The 21,633-nt window shown below is 38.8% G+C and overlaps 1 protein-coding gene across 1 annotated transcript in view; it reads left to right on the forward strand.

The window, feature by feature from the left end:
- The window catches only part of LOC122814312 (zinc-binding protein A33-like), a 151,211-nt gene that overhangs the window by 20,827 nt on the left and 108,751 nt on the right, over positions 1-21,633 (forward strand). The window contains exons 2-3 of the mRNA XM_044086898.1: positions 12,039-12,134; positions 12,210-12,443. Coding sequence (XP_043942833.1) covers positions 12,039-12,134; positions 12,210-12,443 — 330 coding nt within the window. The remainder of the gene's footprint in view (positions 1-12,038; positions 12,135-12,209; positions 12,444-21,633) is intronic.

Raw genomic sequence — 21,633 nt, forward strand, 5'->3', positions numbered from 1 at the left:
ATCCACCTTCAGCCCAAGTGGTCTGTGTATGAGCTATTCCAGCTGCAGCGTGTCTTAATTATGGGTTCTGCTTGCCTGTCTTGATTAATCTGTTGCCCATTGATTCACTTTTAAACCTGGATCCACTCCCATTATCAGGCATGCATCCACCTGCCATCTTTCTTGTTTTGTACTTTCCCTACCCAGTCATGGCACAATGTGCCTTGTAGCTGATATACTGCATATCGGCTTTGTTCTGCTTTGACACTTTACTGTTTTCTTTGCAGTAGAGCCCCTCCCCTTTCCTGTTCTGCAGGTAGCTGCATGCAGCCTTATTAGCTGTTGTCAATGGCCCACTGTAGGCTCCTAGGTGTTAATTAGTCATTTGTACTCCAATTTCTTTTTTCTGCAGCATTTCATTATTTCTTTCCTATATCCTTCCCGTTTCAGCTGCAGTGCGAGCCACGCAAACCCGTTTACCGGGTTTACGTAAGTTTTCATCTCCATTCACATGCATACATGGTTACCTTGTGTACTCTCAGCTAAGCATAGCTATGGCCAGTTCAACACACACCTATCCTGCAGCTTTGCCTAGCTAGGGGCAAACCGGTGTAGCAATACTCCAATGGGGTTGCAGCAATGGCGACACACCCCTCTTTTGATATAATCTTTATCTCAAGGGCACACCTCCGTGTTATAACGCTATGCTGTGAGGTGCATCCTTACACCAGTAGGGAATCTGTGATTCACTATTATTCCTCTCATTTGCATGGCATTGCCTACTAATTCCTAACTACTGCGCATAACACTGTCACTGCCCCTTAGCAACCCTTGCGCCATTGTATGGTGTAGCATGCCTGCCATTAACTATTATGGGGAAATCGTGATTTATGTTCCATTGTGATTTTATTCTATATTTTTATATTTTCCTTGCGATCCCCTTTGCGCACCGCTGCCCTGCGCTTCCACGTCGTGATAGTGCCACTATATATATTAAATGTTATTTTTATATTTTGTACATATTTTGTTTATGCCAATGGCTATATATTTAGCCATTGGCATATGTTAACAATGTAATACATGTGTTTGGTCAACTGTCATGATTCCGATTTTATGTTTGCAAAAATGTAAACCATTTTCTATGGTTTTCATTTCTGCATGCTTACACTATGACTGCACCACTTCCTGGATCGCTACATACCTTCATTTGCATGCTACACTGGTGCACATGGGGTAATTAGCATAGAAGGCCCGGGAGCTGTGCCGGCATAGCGTATGCAGGTAGTGCACATGGAAACGGCTCGTACCTGAATCGCTCGGCGGCCATATTTGGTGTTAGAACATCGACGCTATGCCTGCACCTGGTGCAAGCTTCATGAATCCCAGGGTTTGTGTCTTGCTTGAAGAAATGATACCCTACTAAAGTTTCAGCCTCATATTGCCCCATGATATAAGATTATACAAATCTGACAGCTGCACTGCAAATGTGCAAAGTTGGGTGCTAAGAGAAAATTTTCTCAATATATTACAAATTAATGAGATTTGCCTTTTTAAGTTATAGTTAGGAAAGCTCATGGAGGTAATGAATGTGTTCTGTTTTACAAAACCCTAGATACAATTCAGTTTGACTTACATGTCATATTATAAACCATGTTTCCCTTCCTCAGTGTTTTTTACTGAGGTTTATGAATGTGTGTGTGTGTGTGTGTGTGTGTGTGTGTGTGTGTGTGTGTGTGTGTGTGTGTGTGTAATAGGTAGGAAAGGATCTGGAGTGTAGCCAATAAAAATATGTTGTATGTTTGTAGGTACGTTTCATCATAAGTGGCAATGCCACAAGTCACAGAAGCGATAGTTCATGTATCACACAAACTAGACACTCACAAACTCCATTATTTTTTTTTGTGTCAGGCTAGTATTTCCCAATGACTTTAATGTGATACATTAATTGCTTCTTTCTGCTTAGCTAGGCTTTGTTATTTGCATAGCTTTTGATTAAATGCATCTTGTGTTTACATTTGTACTGCTGTTTTTGAGGTAACTTTAATAATTTTATTGTCAGTTCATTTTGATATTGTTTAGTAGTGCAGTGAGGGCTATGTTTGGATTTATTAGTGTTGTAGTTTGGTTACATTTTGTTAGCTTAGATTATTTCTTATTAGTTTAGGAGGTTTTAATAGGATCATAGCAAGTTACTAGGCTACTGGTCTTGAGGCCCTTAAAGCCTAGCCAATAAATTAGCCCATATTCCCACAAGTCAGCACCCAATGCACCTGGCCAGCAGGGACGCAGGTTGAATCCCAGGGGTGTATTTTTTTTTCCCATCCAGTCATCCATGTTGCACTTAAAAAGGGTTAATGAGGTACTCTGCTTGACATGGAGAGGGAGTCTATTCCACAGATAATGGAGTCTTTGGGAAACAAATCTGTCTCGTCAGCAAGTCCTATTGATATTGCAGACCAAGTTGAGGTTTTGCATGCAGGTCACACGTGTGGAGTTTGGCTTGCAGATATGCAGCAATTTCATCAAGGTGGGTCAGAGATTGCTCTGTATGCCAGACATAGATCACCTCCAAGGAATCTGTATGAGATGGAGTAGAGGGACAGGGCTTTTAGCCTATTCATGTAGGATAGATTTTTGAAGCCCTGGATTTTCCTGGTCAGGAACTTCTGTGGTCTCTCCAGCTGCTGCATGTGCTTCATGGGGTACCAGCTAAAAGTTGTTATACTCAGTGATGGGCCTGATTCCTTGTTCCTGGAAGAAATACCTGTACTAATGAGGTGAGCCATGTAGAAAGCTCTCCGTACAATGGAGGCAACATAGTGGTCAAAAGTTAGATTGCTGTGAATTTGGGTGCCCAGGTCCCTAAGAACTGCTTGTGTGCTTAGGACATTGTTATTAATGTGATCATTTCTGGAGACGTCACTCTCCCCAAAGGGGGTGATGATGCATTTTTTGGTGTTTAGTTTGAGGCCATGTTTCTGGCACCAGTCATTTGTCTGGGTAAGACCCTCTTGTAGTATGACTAACTAGGGGAGTTGATGACAGTGCCCAGCTTGCAGTCATTTGCAGTCCTGGTCAGCCATAGACCTCTGGTTTTAGCTTGCACCTCGGAGAAGTATACCACAAACAGCAGGGGCCCCAAGACCTATCCATGGAGTACGCTGCTCATTACGGGCCTACTACTTGAGGTAGCTTCCCCTATTTTGACTGAGTGAGTTCTATCAGTGAGACACTTAGCTACACATCTGGTCACATACAGATTTACGCCAAGCTGGGATAGTTTATCTATTATGCCCAAGTGGGGAATAGTGCTGAAGGCATTGGCCAGGTCAAGCTAGGAGGCGTGCACTGTCTTCTCCTTGTCCATGGCTTTGGTGACTGACTCAAAGAAGTCTATCATATTTAACAGGCATGATCTCCCCCTAACAAAACCAAACTGTGTGGGATCAAGCATTTGGAGGTTGCCAATGTCCTTGTTAATGTGGTCTATAATAATACATTCCATAGCCTTGCAAATCAGGTTAGTTAGGCTGATGGGTCTATAATTGCCTGGATCAGTGGACACTCCACCTTTGTGCAGAGGGATGATGGTGGCCATCCTCTATTTGGCTGGGATGAAACTGGTATTCAGGCTTAGGTTGAATATGGTGCCTAATGGTGCTGCGAGTTCCTACCTGAGTTGATGCAAGATGCAGCTTGGGATGTTATCCTGTCCCATGGAAGCTGTGTTTTTAACCTTTGACAGGGTGGTAATAACTTGTTCCCTAGAGATAAGAGGTGGGAGGCTGGTGCTGAGGATATCCTGGATTACTGATGGGGGGATACAGGGGTGAAGTTTTAATTGAACCTGTCTACCAACAGGTTGGCTATATCCATGACATTATTCGTGGTGTCCTTGACCATCAGTTCTGAGCAGATCTGGGTGCTTCTCCTTAGATTGCATGTGAAGAAAGTTTTATAACTGTCTGTAGTAGATATGGCCAATTTGGACTCTAAGTTAGCTTTGGAGGCATACCTCTCAACTGTACAGATTTTCACAGAATGTCCAGATTTTTGCCTCATAATTTTGGTCCACTTTTAATAAAATTGTGGTTTTCTGTCAAATTAGTAGCAACTCATTAAAGATTGAAGTTAGAAAATAATGAAAAACAGAGTTTCAGATGTCACACCCTTCAGAAAATTCATGCTAATATAAAACATGTTATTCTATCAGCGTTCTAAGTTTGTAATAGAAATATTTAAAAATTATCCCTATTTGTGGGCCTTTTTTCCCATTTTTATTCATGGCTTTGTCCAGATTTCTTTCTCTAAGAGGTTGAGAGGTATGTTTGCCTGTTTAGGCCAACTAGAGATTGCTTCCAATTTGGCACCTGTTCCTTCTTGGTCCTGGACAGCAATTTTTTTCTTCTTTTGTGGAGTTTGTTTATAACCAATGTCCATCAGACAGGTTTACTCTTCCTTGAGAGGGAGGATTTTGTCCTGTCAGGTATTGATGAATCCATGCATTTAAATAAATGGTCATATAATACTTTGGTGTAGGTTTGGACTTTAGTGCCAGTTCCTACTGTTGGAAAGGAGGCTGTGAAACTGTTTAGACCTTCCATCAGGTTGTAATCAGCTTTGGAGAAGTTTTTTTTCTTTAACCCTAACTGGGGGAGTGGTCAGGGGAGATTGTTACTTCGAAGCTGACCGCTTTGTGTTTTGATCTTACCAGGGATGATGATACTGCCAGGATGCTGCAGTGGTTTCACATGTTGATAGTACCAACTCCAAGATGTTACCTGTTGTGGGGGTGTGAACCAGCTGGTCCAAGGCATTGACGAAGTCAAGGAATCTTTGAGCATTTGTGTTCTGGCACAAGCAGTTCTTCCAGTTAATGGTTGAGTAGTTAAAATTGCCCAGGATCAGTGTATAGGGTTGAATATTAATAGATTTCAGTATGTCCAGAGTCAATGCTAGAGGCCTGTAGCTAACTACAATTTGAATAGGGATCTTGTCAACCATTAACTGCACCTGGAACATCTCCTGTGTATCATACTGTTTGACTAATCTGGAAGTACGTATAGCTTTAATATATATTGAAACATCACTTCCTTTGGATTTGCTCCCCTCAGTTTGAGGTCTGTATTTATGATAGAATGAGTAACCAGGTAAGGCTGGAGTGCTCTGCAGCTTTGAACCAAGTTTCTGTGGCTGCACAAATGTCAGTATCTTCCAGGGTTAAGAATGCTTGCAATGAGTGTAGTTTTGTGTTGAAATTCCTAGTGTTCAGCAGCATGACCCTTAAATTGCATTTAGGTGAGATTCTCATGTTGGTAGTTTTGACCTCAAGACATTGTCCAACAAAGGCACTATGGGGGAGGCAAGAACCTTTGTCAGAAGCCTGAAGCCGAAGGGAGACAGATGCAGACCATCTCTGGCAAAGCATCTTGGTCTGTCAGTCATGTCTTCCCAGGCCAGCAGGTACTGGATTCCCTTAGAATGATACCAGAAACTAAGCCAATTGTTAAAGTCCATCGTTTTTTTGTTTGTATTGAGGCATCATTCTGGGGTGACGGTAGAATGCTGCTGAAGGCCAGTGACATACCTGCCTGGAACACATATTTGGTGAGCTGTATCATATCTATCTTTGTATAATCCAGAGAGGTACTTTTCAAGTCACTCATGTCATCATGTACTATGACAGAGTCAGAGTGGTACTCGTTGAGGGACTTGAGTGCATGGGTGATGTGGTGGAATCTGGCACTTGACAAACAGGTCGACTCCGTTTGTCGTAGTGTGCCTCTGGAGTTTTTTTTCATTGGATTTGACAAACAACTTACTGTGACTTTCGCCTTATCCAACCTAGTGAGGGGCACATCTGTGTGTCTCACAATGGAGTTTCCTATGATTAATATATTGGGTTTATTGTTAAACCTTAATGGCTGTGAGACACAGGCATGTGGACTGTGTGTGGTGTGTTAGGCTGTGGAATTTGCATGTATTTTTTTCTCTGAGGTCTCTTTTATTTAGGTATGTTTTTGTTAAGAACCTCCGCATATGTGAGTGTGTGTTGCGTTGGTGTGGGTGATGTTTGAGGTGTAGTGTTTATGCAGGCTGCCTTCTCAGTGCCAGGTATACTGGCTTGTGAGAGAGAGAGCTTAGACTCTAGGTTTTTAATGTAATTGCATCTCTCAGAAATTGTGTTCCTAATGTTGCTTTTTGATTAGGTAGTTCTAGTCAACAAATATTTTATAATTTTGAGTGTTACTTAAATTATTTTTTTCTAATAATTCTTTAATTCTTTTTTTCCTAGTAAGAATGAATTTCATTTCTGGATTCAGGGTAGGAGGCCACTTTTGTTTTCAGTAGGGCTGTTTATATGTTGTGTACAGTTTGTGAAGTTCATAGGTTCATAGGTAAGTATTAGGCAATTAGACTTTAGACTACAATCTTCGCAAATAAAACATATTCAGAAGTTCCATCTAGCCTGAAGGTGGACAACACAAGATAGATCAGGAGAGAATTTGAGGCTGCCCATAAAATTATTAGGTTTACCTCTCAGGTGCCAATGGTTCTACTATGTTTGACATGTAATGGAAATTTATTTCAGAGATGGGAGGATATGTAGGAATAAGAATTTGTCATACCAATGTGTCTTATTTATCTGCTGATGAAGGAGTAGTTCCTTTAACTGGCATTTGGTAAACCATTTGTTCTCCAAAGGAAAAGGAGGGCAAAGAGGGATGAAGCTTTCCGAGTTCGAGATAACTGAGGATTGTAAGGCCTTTTAAATTAGGAATCACTGAGGTCTCTCAAGTTGACTGTTATGTTAGACATATTCATTTCAAAAGGGTCATTGTATTCAATACTAGGTTTGAAGAGAAATGACTAAAGGGAAATAAAGATTTATTTTAACCTAGAGTACATGCCTCTGTAAATTAAATGAGCCAGCTAGGAGGCTTTCTGAACTTCTGTGGAGACATGATGGTCAAAAGATAAGGAATTATCAGCAAATATGCCTAGATCCCTAAGAATAATGTATGATTGCAGCACTGTGTCATCCATATGGCATAGGTGTAAATTATTTGTTTCCTAAAATGAGCTATGCTACATTTTTTGGGACCATCATTCTTACACCAGTTGTTAAATCCATTTTGGAGTTATTATGGGTCAGTAAAAGACTGAATAACAAAAACCCATTTTATAATCATCTGTCAACTTAGAAAACCATAAGCCAGGAATGCTGACTTGAAGGTGTAAGAAATAAACGCCTTTCTTGTAACTTCTTTGGTTGCACCTGTGACTGTAATCACATGGGCTCTGTCAGACTACTGATTAACTATCTGTCATAGAACATATGAATTTACTCTAAAATATTTTAAGTTTGTCAATAATGTATGTGTGCGGAATAGTATCAAAGGTCTGGGCCAGGTCTAGATATATTGTGTGTACAAAATAACCACTATTCACTGCTTTAGAGTCAAATTAATGAAGTAAAAGAGGCAAGGCTTGCATTTAACAAAACCATGTTGGTGAGTGTCCAGAGTTAAGAAATTTCCAAGGTGCAGACTAATGAGGTCAGAGATTATATGCTCCACAGTTGAACATATGAAACTAGTGAAACTTTTGTGGGCCTATAGGTTCCTGTTTTTTTTTTAAGTTGAAATGAATGGGAAGTGTGGTGTGCATTTAACATTTTATTTTACTTTAAATTAAAAAAAACAACATTTAGGTGGAAAATATTTTTTTGCAGTTTTGAAAATATCTTGCATACATCTAGCTTTTATATGGATTGTGTGAGGTTTTACTTTAGATTTTAGCAAGTGGCTTGCATTTAGCAAGTTTAAGGGAATTATTAATAGATGTAATGATGTGTCAAAGATGTAGTGAAGGTAAACTTTCAGTGATATCACATTAATGTAAACAAACTGTTCAAGACGTGCCAATGATGTAGATAAACTATCAGAGATGTGCCAAAAGTGAAGATAATCTTGTTTTTAATTGCTTCCACTCCCCACAGCTGACCATCAAGTAACACTAGCTCATTTCCATGTTCCTTGGGACTACTAGACTCATCTAAGCCTCTCCTGGGCTCAACCCACCCCACATTTTGCATCCATTGAGGAGGTTGAGAATGCTGGTGTAGAGTCATACTGCTGTTGGGAGAGTACCTGAAACCCCTCCCTCTCTGCAGCAGCCTTGAAAACTCTGAAATCACTGTCTACAGGGAATGCATACTTGCTTCCTCACATGAACAACCTCCTGCCCAAGCAGTATACTGCTTGTAGCATGTAACTTACCAGGCTCTGAAGGCTGCTATTCTAATGAGGCTAGGCAGCCTCTATATCCCAGGATGGGTGAGCTGACATTGGTCATTCAGTTCCATCCTTCCCTCCACAGCCCATGCTGCTAATCAAACATGGTCATTTAAGGTATATTAAGGGCTTTATGCCTTTGTGCTATGGGGCAGGTTAATGAATATAAACTGCTGAAGACATTTCAGTATTGTTGATAAACTCACAGTGATATAGTAGTGACGTAACTGTACTGTGGGGATAAGCTTGCAGTGTCAGTAAACTCACAGTGATATACCAGTGACATGGCTAGACTGTGGGGGATAAGCCAGCAGTGTTGATAAACACACAGTACCAGTGATGCAGTTGTTCTGTGGGGGGATATGTCAGCAGTGTTGGTAAACACACAGTGATATACCAGTGACATAGCTATACTGTGGAGGATATGCCAGCAGTGTTGGTAAACACGCAGTGATATACCAGTAACATGGCTATACTGTGGGGGATATGCCAGCAGTGTTGGTAAACACACAGTGATATACCAGTGACATAGCTATACTGTGGGGGATAAGCCAGCAGTGTTGATAAACACACAGTACCAGTGATGCAGTTGTTCTGTGGGGGGATATGTCAGCAGTGTTGGTAAACACACAGTGATATACCAGTGACATAGCTATACTGTGGAGGATATGCCAGCAGTGTTGGTAAACACACAGTGATATACCAGTGACATAGCTATACTGTGGAGATTTGCTAGCAGTGTTGGTAAACTCACAGTGATATACCAGTGATGTAGCTATACTGGGGGATATGCCTACAATGTTGATAAACACACAGTGATATACCAGTGACATGGTTATACTGGGGGTATATGCCAGCAGTGTTGATAAACACACAGTGATATACCAGTAACATAGCTATACTGTGGGGGAAATGCCTGTAGTATTGGTAAACACACAGTGGTATACCAGTGATGTAGTTGTACTGTGTGGGATATGCCAGCAGTGTTGGTAAACACAAAGTGATATACCAGTGATGTAGCTATACTGGAGAGATATGCCTGCAGTGCTGATAAACACCCAGTGATATACCAGTGACATGGTTATACTGGGGGGATATGCCAGCAGTGTAGTTAAACACACAGTGATATACCAGTGATGTAGCTATACTGGGGGGATATGCCTGCAGTGTTGATAAACACACAGTGATATACCAGTGACATGGTTATACTGTGTGGGATATGCCAGCAGTATTGTTAAACACACAGTGATATACTGGTGATGTTGCTATACTGGAGGGATATGCCTGCAGTGCTGATAAACACACAGTGATATACCAGTGACATGGTTATACTGGGGGGATATCCCAGCAATGTTGGTAAACACACAGTGATATACCAGTGATGCAGCTATACTGGGGGGGTATACCAGCAGTGTTGGTAAATTCACAGTGGTAATTGCCATGGTGAGATTTGCCACAACGTGTTGTACTGTGCATGATGGCTTCAACCCCCTTGTGTTGCATTACTTACATGTACTAACCCTAAACTTACCCCTGTCATTAACCCCATCCCTCCACATTACATTACTTAAAACCCTTTCCTAAACTGTGCCACAACACAAGACAAAAGGACACAGAACACATATAATACCAAACATGCACAACACCAACTCTATCCTCTTACCTAAGTCTTACTCTAGTTTTATTCCACAAACACACACACGCCTTAATTGCTATAACACAATCTTACACATCTTTACATCTGTGACCTTTTTAATCAAACATTAATTTTCTTTCATACTTCCATTTGTCTACACTACATAACACTTTAAATCAATAATATGTAATTCACACAAATGAGCATTCACTCTTTTGTATAGTCTGTTTTTTTACACCAACAAAAACTATTCTACCAAACGAGTCTTTTGAGTCACAGCCATGTATATGTTTACTATCATGTACTTAAATCACAGGTGGTCAAGTTTTCATATGCTCAAAACCGTTCTGTGAAAGTTGGAATGCCAAATTCCAGGATACCTGACAGAAACACTGGACCTTGAAATTCACTATCACTCTGGACCTAGAAAAAGCATTACCATGGGTACAGAAGGGGGCAGGCTGGATGGTCAGTAGTGTCAGTATTTGACATTCTGCCGTTCAGAATGTAGGACTCGCGCAAGTGGATTTTACTGCTTGTCAGACAAGTTAATGATAGTAAACCATATATATATATATATATATATATATATATATAGAGAGAGAGAGAGAGAGCGAGAGAGAGATAGCGATATACATATATATATATATATATATATATATATATATATATATATATATAGGTAATATATATAGGTATGTGTGTGTGTATGTGTTTGGTGTATGTGTTTGTGTGTTATGTTTGAAATATCTTACTTTCTCTCAATTTAAGCAGTTTTTCTTGTAATCTTCTTCCTCATTGAAATTATCGATGTTTTTCCATGCTATTGTCATTGCCAGTTACTTGGATTCCTCTAGACTGTTATTTGAAGCAGAATGTGAACTGTAAAGCAAAATAGTCTTTTGGTGAATTGTTTTTTGTACAAATGAATGTAAGACAGGGTGCTACTTCATGAAGATACATGCACAAACCAGTAACTCCTGAATTCAATTTCTTATTCATAAGCTAGTCTGATAGAAAATATTTACACAATATTAAATAATGGGGCTAGTTATGTATGGCACATTAATATATCATATGTTGCAGATAAGTAATTGTGTAACATGACAGCAAAATGTTCAATTGAACAGGAATGTATTACAGCCTAGAAGGTAGAAGTTGTATTGTTGTGAGTAACAAAAAACATTTATTCTATATGGTATCATGACCTCCCTCGCGGTCGAGTGGCCTCTGAAAGACATGCGTGAATGGGCGTGCCTTCGCTGAAGGTTGGGCGCCGGGCTGGCAACTCGGCACCATAAAAATCTACTGCCAATCATTAGCGGACCGGAGTTCTGCTGTGGCGACCCCTAACCGGGAAAAGCCGAAAAGACAAACAGCATTCTATATGGTATCAGAGGTGAAGCATTCTGTTTGATAAGGTGTAGAGTAACATAAGGATGATGTAAAACAGCACCTTATGCTACACCACAAGACTGAACTTGCTGGGTGTTGTTATACAGTCATACCTCTCAAAGGTCCAGATTTTTGCAGAATGTCCAGATTTTTGCCTCAAAATTTCAGTCTGCTCCTCATAAAATTTTTGGTTTTCTGGAAAATCGCAGGATGATCTGAGGAATTCATGTCATACTTCAGATCTTATAGAAAATGCATTTTAATACATACCTTGTTATTCTAGCAAATAGCAAATTTTAGGTTTATAAGAACAATATTTAATATCTGTACCTATTTTTGGACATTTATACCCCCATTTTGTCAGGCTTTATCCAGATTTCTTGGGGTTGAGAGGTATGCATGTAGTCTCTATTAAGAGTAGTGGCTCTGGGTAAACTGACATAGAATTTACATTTAGAGAGACTTTTTTAGATGTTGTTCCCTTAAGTTTGCCTTGTGCTTTACAAAGACTAAAGAATTTTCTTTGTATTCTTCACATATATAATGATATGTAAACATAACAATTTGAACTGAGTTCCTCAGTATTCACACAAATGTCAGGTGTACTACTCAAGTTACAGTATGTCACATCAACATATAAAGGTTTTTTTAAAAGATTACTGCTACAGTGCAACCAAACATGAATATCTTTCTCATGTCAAACTAGTGTATGGTTGTTTGTTTTTCTAAAGGACAAGCTGACAGAAGACTCATCCCTTTTGGAGTCAAGACTAAAAGATATCAAAGGACTTCAGAATGAGCAGGAGCAAAATATATTAGAAATGCAGGTAAATGAATCCATTATTGGTCTCATAAACATATTATCATACTTATAGTTTGACAACTTATTAACTATTTTGTAGACTAAAACTTTAAGTTTGGAACAACACATCACATCTGAATTTGCCAAACTGCACCAACTGCTCCAGGACAAGGAACAGAATCTGATCCAACAGCTTAAAGAGGAAGCAGCAGGAATTCTTGGAAAGATGGAGGAAAACCTTAGCGATATAAAATGCAGATGCAGCATCATTCAGGATCAACTGTCAGATATTCAATTAAAAATGCAACTGGATGATCCTCTGAATTTTCTAATGGTAAGACATTTGAGTTGCTCCTGCACCACTGTGAACAGGATTTCTTCACCAAATGACATAGCTTTTTTTGGTTTGCTTTCTATCATACCAAAAAACAAAGTAGTTGATCTTTCCATCATAATATAATTTTTTGCTTTTTATTCCTTTGCCCATGAATTGAGAAATCTTAGGCAGTTATCTTACTTCTGGTTGTTTTATGCTGTTGAATAAAGTATTCTTTTTCACTTTGTGTTTGCGGACATATGCAAAATTGTCAAGATTTACAATGTTAACATTTTTATACTGCAAAGACTGCAACCAGTTGGATTTCAAACATCTGGAAGGTAAAGCTGTGTTTTGCAAAAGAAATTAGAAAATAAAACATAACAGTGGTCCTTTCACTCAGGCAAACTTTTATTTAAACAAAAGCATGGTGATCTTTCATTCTACAAGGATCTTTATATTAAGTTCAGAATTAAAAATGCCAGGCATTTTCTAGTAAAATCAAAGAATGTAATTTTAAAAGGATAAGGTGCATAAAAAATGCCAAGGAGTCATATAACTCCATTCAGGTATTTTATTTGTAACCAGTCAGTAAATCCAGTTTTAGAACACAGACATCTTTATTAATTTTGATGAGCACTTTCGTTCCTGCAGGATAGATCAGTAAGACACTTTGCAAATATTCTTAGGCATAACATTTATCAAATAAAATAGCTTCTGCTGTAAAATGCCATATTCCTTAAAGCCAATGAGCTGAAAATATAAAAAAAAATTGTTGCTTCCCGCTGCACCCCCTAACTTATATATACAAACTCCATAGTCACACCAACACGAAGAAGGGAAAAATCTTCCCAAACAAGTGAATCATTGCTGGCAAACAGGCAAACATACTTATAAACTACACCAGGAGTAATTTCCTATGGGAAACGGTGTTCAGTGTTATGCCTTTCAATTTATTTTTTACATGCTACTGATGCTTGAGCAAGTTCACCTCAAGGAACAGTAGGGAAGCCAGTAAATTAACTAATTTATCAGTGTTTACTAATTTAAAAGGTATGCTCACAAACTGAATTTAACAGAGAACTGTTTATCTCATGTTTACCAGAGGAACCCAGTTTAATTTGCCACTCAGATCCTTTAAACACATTTTGCCGTTGTGATTTGCAGCACTTGCAATAATTGAAAATGCAGACATTGTATATTCCTATTTAACATTAAATTATTTGGGAGATGGATGACTGCATATTTGATTTTTCCTCATTATACCTGTTCCAGATAATGTTTTTTTTTCATAAAATATTCCATTACTGCAAATGACCAGATAAACTTTCTTTTGTATATTTCTTAGAATGATAGCTGTGAAATAACTGACCAAGGTGTTTAAATACACAGGTGTTCTCTATCACATTATGCATATTGCTACCTTGACTTCTCGGTTCCATTTTTCTGTGCATGCATAATATTCCAGAACCTGTGTGTCATGTTAATGTCACTTTCATTGTCTGTCATATGTTGTAACTAATGGTGCTGGTGCAGCATTGTCCTGACTGCTGTCATGCTTATCTGGTGTCTTGTAAGCCCCGTTGTTGTTCTCTTGTTGTGCCATAAGATTTTTCTCAGTTTCTATTTCTTTTTATAACTGTAATGTTTGAATCAATCTTCATGTTTATCTAGGCACTAGAAATACACGGTCAGCTGTATTGCTAGATGACACTGCAATTACAATATTTCATGTCTATTATTTAAAGCATCTGCATAGCCGGCCTTAGGCATAGGCCAACTAGGCAGCCGCCTAGGGCGCCGCTCTATTAGGGGCGCTTTTCCAGTAGTTATTTGGTGTAGGTAGATCAAGATGGGGCACAGGGTGGTGTGGTGGGGAGCGCTGTGGAGCCCTTTTGCCTAGGGCACCAGTTGACCTAAGGCCATTCCTGAGCATCTGTGTGCTGAAAACTAATCCAAGGAAATAAATTACTCTTTTTGAAACTTTTCCTGAAAAAATACTATCAGCTTTATTGTAGGCAGCTCATATCCAAAATGTGTATAATGTCCAAACAAAAGACAAAGCACAAGTTATAATATTTATAAGGTTTGAAAATACTATTTTTTAGGCACATAGATTATAATGTTAAAAACATACTATAGAGAAAAAATATACACTTTCTAAAGTGATTACTTATTTCACAGTGCAACCTGAGAAAGCAATTACAGAAAAGGATAGAGTAGAGATATTAATGAAAAGTGCGTCCTGTTTTTACCAGATTTAGTGTGTTACAGGCTGAAAACAGTAATGAAATACCAGCAAAAATTCAGGAAATAAACACGGTAATAGATGGGTGACCCTCCATTCAGAACATTGTCTCAACTTACATAATAACTTTTAACTGTGCATTCTATATGAAAAACTGCACAAGTACATCACTTTTTAAGTGAAACATACTTCTGCTGGAAGCTTGTTTTACTGAGTGCTTTACACTTCATTGACAAGAGAAAGCCCAGTCTTGTTTTTTTTTTTTTTTTATATTATTGCAGTATTCTGCTTACAGGTCATGTTACACTCACTGAAATAATCTCCTCACACATGGATACAGTCCAGTCAGCAGAAGCAGCACTTTAAGGATGAAAAATAATTCATCTGTAATATATCTGTCCAGATACATGCAATAACTGGAACATCCACAGAGATACCTTATTAAAAGGATAAAAGGCCTAAACAACATGTTCTACATGGACCAACTCAAAGCCCTGTCACTGTACTCAGTATCCTACAGACTGCTAAGAGATTAATTGTGACTGGCATACAAGGACATGTTTGCTGTATTTACGTGATGTGATGAGTTTAGGGAATAACAAACTGTAAATGTTAACATTTATTTCAAATGCTGAAGATGCCTTGTAAGGTATATTAATGTACTCTGGTATGCAGCTAATTAAGTAAGTACAGTTTTATGCTGTCCTGTTAGGACTTAGCTAAGAGAACAAAGTATCTGTCTAGAGAGTATACAAATGTAATGCACATTTTTAAAAGAAAGGATGATGGAAATCAAAGTTATGCAGTTACTATGAAGACAGAGCTGCATGACCTGCATCCGTATGCAGACTGGACTTAGCTCCACAACAGAAAATTTTCCAGACTCCTTTTATTAACCACAATGTTCATCATAACTCCCAGAACGTCCAGAGTTCTAGTCATACCTTTCAACTGTCCAGATTTTTGCACAATGTCTAGATTTTTGCCTCATATTTTGGGTCTGTTCCTTACACAGTTTTTGTTTTTTCTAGCAAATCACTGGGGATTGAAGTCATTAAAGCATGACAGGATTATGAGTTTCAGGCTTCATACCATAAGAAAATGAATGCTAACATAAAACCTGTTATTCTAACAACTTTCTAAGAGTATAAGAGCAATATTCAAAATCTGTCCCTATTTTGTTGCTTTTGTCCCACCATTATTTTTGGCTTTGCCAGATTTCTTGTGCTAAGAGGATCAGAGGTGTATCTGTACTGTGCCTCTCAAATGTAAAGCACATACATTGTAAGGAGAGACAGGTAATGAACAGTCAAGTACCGCAGAAGAAAATGCAAGGCCTCATCCAACAAAGCTGGGCAAGAAAGGTAAGGTATATTGAAGAATAGGGAAGCATTTCATGGAGATCCACCATTATGGTAAATATATTACTTCATATCTGTCACTATCTTATATATATTCTTCACCCAGCAAGATGCCACTGCAACCTTTTTGGGTGACATCATGAAAGCATACCTTATATGACTGGCCTGGAAATAAATTGTCAGTTATGATCAGTGCTCGACTTGCAGTAAAAAATAATAAATAAATAAGCATTCACAGAATGTAAGAGATACCCTCTTCTGTTAGAGTACACAGGAAAGAATACAGGCCCATTTATAAAATTGTTTAAATTCATTTCCATGATTACATTAGACATAAAAACTCATTCATGTGCAAGGATACTCTGCCTTTATATAAGGCCAGATGCAAAGGGTTGACACAGGGTTGGCACATAATTCTTGCAATTTTGAGACCATCCTTACTGACAAGCCTACTACTAAAATTGTTTTCTGAGGCAAATACTATCATTCGTTCGAAGAAGAAGATAGTTCATTTGGTGGTATGGTTAACTCTTCCAGCATAAAATTTAGATCTCAGGGAGGAAATGGTTACATTCACCAAAAGAAGGCCTTGCAGACTCCCAAAAAGGCTATCAAGAAATTGGAAAATACTTGATGAAAATTAGATATATCAGGAAAATATATTTTACTAGAGGAAAAACTCAGGAATTTGTCAAACATTCATAGGTCATCTAAAATCACCAACATATGAGCTATAAAATAATCTAATCTGCTGTGATCCATAAGAGAAACACAGTAAATTTACTTTTATATGTCTTCTTGGTAAGGGATCAGTGGACAGAATTAAGAATTTGGTCAAACATGGGATGGTATCCAGCATCCCTGGCCGTCACTGTAAGTGATGTAAAATGCAAATAATTCAAGAGAATGTGAGTCAGTATGAGGCTTGCCTGTTGGATGTCTTACTCTGAATAGCTTCAGTCACTGAGATCTCTCCAGGAAATGAGACCAAAAAAAAAGAGGGATCCAAACCCGTCAAGGCCCTAAAAGCTATAAGAATTTCTTTGGATCTGTATGTATTGGACATTTCTGAATCAAACCATTCTTGGGTTGCCTCCCAAATGGGGGGGGGGGGGGGTTGAAAAAAATTGCTGCAGTTGGAGATGGTTAGAAATGCAAAAAGCTTGCAACAAGGCTTCCCCAGTGACAGAACAGTGCCTGTGCCACCAACAAACTGAGAGACCATTAATGTAGCAGCACGGACAACGGATATGCTTGTCTGCTAAAGAAATACCTTTTCCAGGAAAATGTGTAGATCTTAGAAAACGCTGGGTCAGTGTACTTCATTCTAATAAACTCATGGCTTCTTAGCAAACAGAATAGAAATGTGTTCTACCATGCTTGTTGATGTTATATACCACAAATATTTTGTCAGACTAAGTGGCAAAAGGACCATAAAGTAGTCCGTTAAGGCCTGTAGACTGAGGAATGCTGTCTTCTTCTCTAAAATATCGATGTGCAGACTTCTGCTTCTGACTATCTACCCTAGAACACCTGCCCATGGCAGTGCTCCTCACTATAGGGCAGAAGTGTTCATTGTGATACTCACTACATGGAAGAATTGTGAGGAGGTAATAGCAATTTCTCAGATTAAGCCATTGTTGTAAATGTTGTCTGCACAGCATGGAAATCCTGACCTGGCCTTAGAGACGATATAGCAATAGGACCACTAAACCTTATATGTTCACTGTAGAACCTTCATACAGAACTTGGCATGTGGCACCACATAGACAGTCACTGCCATCAAGCCCAATGGGTCCATGCAGAGATATCTGCAACAGTGACACCCTCCCCAACTACAGAAAGGATGCCAAACAAGAAGGCATTGAAGCTGATTTATGAATACTGGCAGCGATCGGCTCTGATAGGGACAACATCAGCATCACTTGCATGGATAAGCTGCATACAACAATGATGTCCCTGAGGCCACAACTAGCATTGTCGGTCTTGGGAATAAAGGCTAAAGTGCAAACTGTCCACAGCATGAAATGGTAATGACATTGCTCCCATGCCAGGAATGCTGAAATCAGAGCTTTAAGCAAATGCTTTGCATCAAAGGAATCAGCACTGAAACCATGGACATAAATATCGTAGTTGACACCAAATGCATCAAGAAAAGTTGTGGAATTGGGATTACAGAGACAGATTATGTATCTGACAATGTGTGATATCTGCAGTTTGTTAGCTGGGATTTGGACAATCAGTACGGAGGTAAGAACTGGTGACGAGGCAGTATAAGACAAATGCAAGGGTGCAGTATACCCATTCACTCTGACAAGATCTGTGTCTAGCTACACCTTGATTATTGCAATTGAAGAGACCTCAGTGGTTTCTAACAAAGATCAACGGCCTCCAGCGTGTGCCTTACATGGACTGACTAAAATCCCTGTCAATATACTCTGTATCATAGACTTCTTAGGGGAGACTTATGCCTGGCTTACAGAGCAACCCAAGACACAAACCTAATGAACTTACTGCATATCCAAAAATCAAATGGGTCTATGGCTACCCATTCCAGGGACTTAAATATGGCCTGTAATTTAAATGGAACATGCTGGTGGGACATATTTATTTCCCAGTGATTGCCGCATCTTTGGAACAGGCTACCAATTTATGTGAAACAGAGCACCTGTAGGACACTGTTTAAGAGGAACCTGGATGAGTTGATGGGGCATCATAAATTCTTATCAGTGATAGCACCCAAAACCCTCTTGGACGTGGGCAGTCATCACTAAATGCAATCTTGGGTATTGACTAGTACCTCTACAGTATTACATTAGGTTGAAGCAGCTAGGCTTAAAATGACATTCGGATCTGATCCTACAATTATATTCAAGCAGTTAAAATTTACAGTAAAAATGCTATAGAAGAAACTGGTGGACCTAAAGGACCTAGTGGATAAAGGCCTACATGACATGAGTTTAGACAAGTGTATGTCTTAAAGTAGAGATATATTGTTTTGATGAGAAAGTCTTGAAGGATTGTCCTCCTTCACACTTTCAGCTAAATGAGTAACATCAGCAGCACACCCTGAAGCAGAATCTCCTTCCAATCTTACATTTTTTGATAGGTGAGGGAGAAACAAGTTTTCCTGTCTTCCATTTTTTCATGCGGCCTCACCTTTTCTAAACCTTAACAGAACCATCTTAAAAAAAAAAAAATAAAAGTCAAATTAATGTTATTGATAACCAAATTATTCTCTGACCCTAAAACACTCTTTTAGTATTACATCACTGAATAATACTACCATAGAAAAGGTAACCGGAAAACTATAGATGCAAATCTAAAATTTCTTTAGCGTATACAACAAGTCATCAAAAAGAAAAAAAAAACACACCAAGAAATGGGATGCCTCTACCAGTCAAACCCATAACTAACTGATGAAGCAAGGAAAACCATTGCCCATCCTGTCTTCTTCCCACACTCTTATTTACATCAGCCATATTTGCAAATTTCAAAGCAGAAATCAAAGTTAGAGGCTTGCTACAACAAAGTAGCAAAGTTTGCTGCACACTTCTCATATAGGACTCACTACTGTCGCACTTTATAACAACTACAGTGGTTAGAACAACCACAACACCTAATCTTCACCCCAGCTATTCACTGCCATTGTGAGCCATAATAATGCAGTCTCTATACTTTCTGAGTTTTCCATTCTGCATGCAAATGAGGTGATCATTAATACCCTTCACTGCATGGCAGATGAGACAGGTGAGACTTGATTTCATTGTCATTTCTCTATCTTTTTCCCTGAGATTCTACAAGGTGAGATATCATGGCTGGAGAAGGAGAGGGCAGTTCTCCTTTAACCACACAGAGCTGGAGTGAGAAGGAGACAGAGGTATTTGTTTACCTCCTCCATAAGGATTACAGCCAGAGGTTCATGCACGAGAGCTGTACAAGATCTCAGCACAAGACTGAAATCTGGAATAGTTTAGTCCAGGCTGTCACAAATGAAATTAGCATCACACACACATGGGGATCAGTGCCATAACCATTATAGTGATATGAGGTAATGCAGTCCTGACCTCCTTGACTGATGGAAGGATGAATTTAAACAACAGGTGCCACCTATGTATTGTAAGAAGCATTTATGCTAGCTACACATTTAGTCTGGCATTGCATGCTATCAACAAATATTACACTGTGGTCATTTTACGTCTATACACCCTGAAGATAGTAAAAGGAATATTATAATAGGAATTATAATTATTATAATAGGAATAGGAAGGGTAGCTGAAGGGGAGAATACTGGAGCACCTATGACACCCACAGTCTTCCAAACAAAGCTTCTGCATGCACCTATGAGACCACCAGGGTGAGTTTGCATACTGCTTTTAATATTAACAATAGCAGGGATCCATTCCCAAAATACATACTTGACATACACCAGTATAGTATGATTTCTGTCATAACTGCAATAGCTGAAAAGTCATACATAGTATGACTGTTTAATACTATTTGTGTGTTTGCACATGCAGGCTGTCATATATAAGGGCAAATAGATTAGGATGCTAAGGCTGTGCTTCCACACTGTGAGGATGTCTGTGGGTTCAATCCCTCATTTGTATTATGACAATTTTCAGTTTTTTTTCTTTCTCATATTAAGTACAATATTAGACAGCACAAATTTGTATGATAAAATTATTGGTTGGGTATAAATCTTTATCAATTTAGTTGTTTCCCCTGCATATGATATATATTTGCATATGTAGTGGCATTTTATGTTGCCACATTGTTTCATTGTATTTGTCTCCAACTTCATTATTGCATCTTGGACTAGAAACATCAGTGGGTTTGTCTAAGTAGCTCATCACGTTTATCCTCTATCTGTCAGAATTTAGGTGATGACAGCTATTAGTTCATGTCCCCTTCTCAGATGTGTCATTTATAAGTGCTTTTTTTTGTTCCAGCAAGTATATCATGCTTAAGTTTATTGTAGTCCAAATATATACAAGCTTTAGTTTTGCATTGCAGTTGAATCTTCCCTCCATTTGTCACTATCCTTTATTTTACATATTTTGTTTATTATTATTAATTTTACTATTGTATGCAGCAGCAATTAAAAAAAAGTTTGTAGTGTGACAGACACTTGACAAGAAGTTAGAGATGAAGAAAAATCATATGACAATGTCCAAGAAAGCTGATTTGGTCCCAGAAACATTGGTAGAATTAGCGCAGGCTACGTGCAAAGATCCCATGACTTAAGTACAGACAGTGCTCAGTCTCACACGGGGGTTCCTAGTGGGAGTGGGTGTGCATCAGGGTTCAGCTCTTAGCCCATTGCTGTTCATACTGGTGATGGATTACATTAGTAAGCAGGTCGGAGGGGAGAGATCAACAAAGTTGCTGTATGAAGAAGCTGTGGCATTACAGGCAGACTCTGAGCAAGAACTTCAACAAAGGATAGGGAAATGGAATGCAAAACTAAAGGTTCATGGGATGAAACTAAGTACAGATAAGACAGTGGTGCAAAAGTAAACAAATAAATAACAAAGGGGTTTACCTTTTAGCCTTGAGTCAAGAATAATGCTTCAGGATGTGAAAAGTACTGGTTTAT

The sequence above is a fragment of the Protopterus annectens genome, chromosome 10.part0 (genome assembly GCF_019279795.1).
Source record: "Protopterus annectens isolate FY-2018-M chromosome 10.part0, PAN1.0, whole genome shotgun sequence".
NCBI lineage: Eukaryota > Metazoa > Chordata > Ceratodontiformes > Protopteridae > Protopterus > Protopterus annectens.